This window comes from Polypterus senegalus, chromosome 2 (assembly GCF_016835505.1).
Source record: "Polypterus senegalus isolate Bchr_013 chromosome 2, ASM1683550v1, whole genome shotgun sequence".
Taxonomy (NCBI): domain Eukaryota; kingdom Metazoa; phylum Chordata; class Cladistia; order Polypteriformes; family Polypteridae; genus Polypterus; species Polypterus senegalus.
Genome location: NC_053155.1, coordinates 100,850,624 through 100,856,456, shown reverse-complemented (window position 1 = coordinate 100,856,456; position 5,833 = coordinate 100,850,624). Strand labels below are relative to the sequence as shown.

At 35.0% G+C, this 5,833-nt stretch overlaps 1 protein-coding gene across 1 annotated transcript; it reads right to left on the bottom strand.

Annotated features, from left to right (window-relative positions):
- Positions 1–3,147: 3,147 nt before the first annotated feature.
- On the bottom strand, positions 3,148–3,870 carry LOC120524393 (radial spoke head 1 homolog). Its single transcript, XM_039746249.1, has one exon. It carries the CDS (start codon positions 3,868–3,870, stop codon positions 3,148–3,150), a length of 723 nt encoding a protein of 240 aa, XP_039602183.1.
- Between the last annotated feature and the right edge of the window lie 1,963 nt (positions 3,871–5,833).

The window sequence follows — 5,833 nt, the reverse complement described above, 5'->3', positions numbered from 1 at the left end:
ACCTACATGCAAAATTTCATGAAAATTGGTAGCTATTTTTGCTTGATTGATGAACAAACAAACAAAGTAAAAAATCGAGTGGATGTTTGTATCTGAGATGATTTACAGTTGTAATTTCACTAGGTAATTAGCTCTATACTAAATATCATTAATAATTTTCAGAGTGACATATCTCTATGAATAGTTTTGCTACATTATTTTTTCCATAGCTAGTGTATCTGTCCATAAATAAGCAGTGTGTCCTCTGCCAAGTTTAACTGCTCAGTGCACAGTCTGAAATATTCCAAGAACACAATAGTTTGACTGTACATTCATGCATGGATGTTTGTAACAACTGCTTTCCAGCTGTTGTGTTTATAATACAGAGCTATTACTGCGTAGACTGTCATAATTAGTTTCTGTTACCTACATGTGTCATTGTTTCAAGGAGAGGTGTGGTGATTTTTAATGGAGTCAAAGGTAAAGCAGACAAAAACCAGAGTCAATTGGAACAGTAAATTAAAATATTCTTCTCCCATAACATAACATGGAAGCTACAAATGTAAGCAAAAAAGATCTGTAAAATCTGAGTTGGTTTACTTCACAGATCTAAAACAAGAACTTTGGGCCCGAGTTTAAAGTCCTAATGTTTATTTATAGGAACCCCATGGCTATAGGTTTTTATTTCAATCATTTTTTTTATCGGAAGCACATTACTGCTTTAAATTAGCTACTGTTTAATTAGCCAGACATTTTGACATCATTCAGAATGGCATAGCAGTGTGATGTTTTTTTAGAATGCAGTTTTCATTAAACACTAGCTGTTTCAACTTTTTAAATTCAGTTTATGGCACAAGCAACTATAAAAGCTATACTGTAGATGAGCAAATGCTAGATAATGGATTAAAGCATAATTTGAAATTTACACTGAAGCAATGTTTGAATAAACAACATTAGGGAAATGTATTCATGCTTAGAAATATTTGTTATTTACTATAAAAAAATGCAGAAAACCTTGTTAGTAATGTCATTGTTAACATAATCAGGGCATATATTTGTAATTAAGATAAAGTTTAAAGCAGGATTTGAATAGGACAGGATGGAATAAAGTAAACCCCAAGAGCCACTGCCACTGTGGCCCTACTAGACTAACTCTGTTAAACTCTGGATTAAAGATCAAGTAATGAACACCACAAGCAGGCATCACCAACAGCCATGGACCAGGTGCTATGTACTGCGTGTGCACAGGTATGCACAACCACAGATATACAGGCATTAGAAACCTTTCTGAAAGCCCAAGGCCATAAACTGTAATCAGAAGGTGAAAAGCTGCTGATTATTACTTTTTTATAAAAAGATGCATCCTTAAAGGGAAATGAACTTCTTTTCTGCATGTATGTATACATTTGGGAGTGTGATGCCACAAAGCCACCTTTATGGAAGCACAATTTCTTTATATATGACATAACTGAGCTTTATTTTATGAGGGCGGCTAAATGTGGCAAAAAAGTGTTTTCTTAAACCAATTGTCAGAAATCAATTTTAAATTGAACAGACTTTAAGTACAGGGTGGTCCAGATCTAATTATACAGATCCTCATCTGAATGACTTTGATTTATGCGGAGACGATTCCAGTTTGACACAAAGATGATTCTTCATGTTGTCAGTTCGCACACTTCTTGATGGTCTGGGATTTTTCGGGATATTTTCTATGTATTAAACCTAATAAGTTATAGTGTAATGAAAATTTCATAATTAGATCTGGACCACCCTATACTGTTTTTGCCCTTACAAGTTGACAAATTTTAACCACCCCTTTATTTGTTTCAACTCTCCTTTCAACTTCAAGTTTGCCATGCAGCTCAATCCATATGCCTGCAACTCAGATATAATATTTTACACTGTAGAAAATGATTAGTGATTATATAAACAGATGCATATTTCATAACAATATCAGTGCCACTATGCTCCATAGAAGAAAAATGTATTACTAGTTTTGAAATCTAATTAAATTCCTCTTTACAATGAAAATCCTACACAATCTTTTTTTGCCAATAGTAGGCACTTTGAGCCAAACCAACATTCCTTGAATGTTACTTTTATACTTTACTGCCTATTATTAAACACAGTTCATCCTTTCGCCTTGTTCTGAGGTTTTCTGCAATTTGGCTATAACTCATCTTTTTTCTACACCCACATTAGCTGACATTGCAAGCCCACTGAACTAAAAATACATCTCAGAACAAGATTCACCATACTCCCCCATTCTTTCACTCCTTCCCATATCAAATATTGTAAATCTTTTCTAATGGTAATATCTGAAAATAAAAAAGCACATAGTATATAGCTCTGTTGTACTATAAGTTATCCATTCATAGATCGTATCACACAAGTTTTTCTTTCATTTTCACAACATTAATAAAATGATGTTTCCTCCTATCTGCATGAGATCAATAAGAGTTTGTTGCTATTACTAGATTCTCTGAGCTAGAAGTGATTCTTAAAGCTTTGCTTGTAACATTTTTATTTCAGTTAATATAAGCCTAGTTTTAATTTTGGTAAGTGATACTTTCCATCATAGGTTTAAGGTGGCTTATTCTAATTATATTTCTATGGAGTTCCTCCAGAGTCTTAGATTTTCTTCTAAAGGTTCAAATGTTTAAAGATGTACTGCATTCATAGTGATTTAGCAGTTCTGACTAGCATCATGTAATGTGTTGTCTGACAAGTACCATTACTATGTCCGTTGCTACTGGACTAGGCTCCTGCCCTTAATTAACCCTGATTGGGATTACACAGCTAGGAAATTGGTGAATGTCAATCTGTAGAGCTAGTCATTTTATAAGGCTGTCTACTTCAAGACTAGCGAGTGCTATGCAACTTACAGATTTGTAACTTAATGCCAACCCACAATTAAAACAAAACATAGGAATACACATATATTCAAAGCCTTAAAATGGGAAAAAAATTTAAAACAAAAATGAAGTTTGTCTCTATAAAAACACTCTTTCATTATAAGCTTAATATAATTGAAATAAATATATGTAATATGTACAGTATGTATACTAAATTAGGTCTCCTAATAGCCATTTATGATTCATGTAAATATCAACTCTTTTTAAACAGTCACCTGCCCCCTGATTTTCACCAAAGGGAAGCTGTTGCTTTTTACATAACTTCATTTTCTGGACAAGTCTGTTGATTTATGTCGGGAACCACTACAGACTCTGGTGCTGCTTTGCAGTATGGTTGCACCAACTTCTCTGCGACCCACTTCACTGAGATCTCAGGCTCTACTTCTTCATCCTCTTCATTTTCTTTCTGATGCAGCACATACATTCCGTGCTGTTCACAGCCAGAGTCAAACACATACTTTCCTGGGCCACAAGGGTAGTTGCCTTTAAAGTTCCCCACATATCTGTGGTTGAGATGAATTATTTCCCCAGCACCATCTTGTTTCCCTTCACTCCAGGTGCCCACATACTTTGAACCAGTTCCAGAATGTGTATATTCACCTTGACCATGCCTTTGATCATTAAACCATTCCCCATCATAGATGTCTCCATTTGGATATGTGTAAACCCCATGACCATGTCGGTGGTCTTCTGCCCAACCGCCTTCGTATTTGGAACCATCAGGGTAATAAAATATACCATGGCCATGTTTTTTATTTTGAAAGTATTCTCCAATATAGCATGCACCATTCGTAAATCTGTATTTTCCCTGTCCATTCCTTTTTCCATTTTCATACTGCCCTTCATATGTGTCTCTATTTGGCAGAATAGCTTTTCCATGTCCATGCCTCTCCCCATCATCATTGCGCTCACCTTCATACTCGCCTAAATAGATGCCTTGCTCTTCCTCTGATTCCTCTGATCCAGAATCTGACATTTTCCCTGAATATGGGGTTGTTTATTTTGGGAATTAAATTGCTCTTGTTAACTAGAAAAAGGATTTGGCAAAGACAATATGGGAGGAGATGTTCCTGATGAAGACTAAAAGACAAACTAAACCTGCACCAGCTGATATTACATCAGGCTATGTGAAAAATTACACTTGCAACTCCTTTTATTTCATACCATTCCATTCTTGTTTAAGCCCCACCCAGTTATGAGAATGTGTCCATTCCATTGTAATACAGGTAGGTATTTTTCAAAAAATTAATCTTATTTTTCCTTAAGTAGGGGCACAAATGTTCAAAGCTATCAAAACAGATGCCAACATAATGTATATATTTTGGTGTGCATACATTTCTTTAGAACTATATGACCTGAACAAATAGATTTTTGCTTGAAAATCTTGTCACTCACCCAAATGGTATCTGTAATGCTGAGAACCATTTCCCCATGTAATTTATGTATGGGTCCTTGTGGTACTGTTAGTTTCTTTTCTTTTTTTTTTTTTTTTCAAAAAATATTGCAGCGTTTCAATGTTCCAAGTATTGTTATCACTGTTAGTACAATATGTGGCATGGCCACCTACTAAAACAGCAACAGTTATAAACACTATACTATCTATTTTTAAATCATATGGTATAGATTACAATAATCCATGTCAAACTCTGATTTCTTGTCTCTCTCTCTCAATTAATATTTTAAACTGCTTAATCCATTTCTCAAAATTGCAAGACAGTTGACCCTCTCCACTATCACAGATGGACATGCAGTTCAATGTACTGTGCATCTCGTACCCTAAGGCTAACTACTTCTAAGACACTTTGTAAAAGTTACATAGCCAAAAGTTAAATGATCTACACAAATATATTAAAATAAAGTTGCCTTGAGGCATGATATGTTGAATTTTTGAAATTATTATAAACTAGCCAATCTACCTGTTAAAGATCAATAACAGAATAATTTCAAAATATTTACTATCTCTTGCCCTATGTGGAACCTTCACTGCCTTTCCTCTGTATTTGCATGTTTGTGGACATCTTTTTACAGGCACACTTTTTCTCAAGTGCGTTCCCATAAAGCCTGCTTCTCAGATTGTCATTATTTTTGAGGCACCTTTCTCACCTCCTGTATAGTTTTATACTTTCTGTCTTTGAAGGGAACTCTCTCAGTGTGCATCCCACACCTTTTCATCTCCTTGTGTGTCTCACACTTGCAATTCCTCTATCATCGCATCACCAAAGCCAAATTGACAAATCACTCCAAAGCCAAACTTGGACTGGACACATAGATCTTAGTATTTTACTATATAGTAGATTTGTAGTAAGTCAGTGATCTAATCATTGCACAGTAAATTATTCTTTGACAGCTATTAAATATGACTATGTTGATGATTCCATCATTTGGTGGGTTGGCACCCTGCCCAGGATTGGTTCTTGCCTTGTGCCCTGTGTTGGCTGGGATTGGCTCCAGCAGACCCCCGTGACCCTGTGTTCAGATTCAGCGGTTTGGAAAATGGGTGGATGAATGATGATTCCATCAATTTTAAAATCATATCCTATGACATATCTTTAAACAATGCAGACTGTCTGTTAAACCTCAACATCTTGGATTTAGCAGGAAGATCTTTATCTAGAATAAATGATTCTTTTCAGAATATAAATCAATCATAAACACCAATCACTGTTAAAGCATTGGACTGTACTTTTAATGTACTAATTTGATAAAATGATTGGGAATAGTAAAATTGATAAAATTACTTAACATCCGAAGTTGTGAGATTCAGTCTTTAAAACTTCCCAAATATCAATTAATCTATCTGTAAATAGTTGGAAACAAACCAATTTTCCACTACCATCATTCTCCAATCAAATTTTCTGAATCTGCCTTTTTTTTACTCTGGCCCATAGAGAGGCCGGACAAACTAACTTTAAGTTCAGTCCTAATCTCCTGGAACTGAG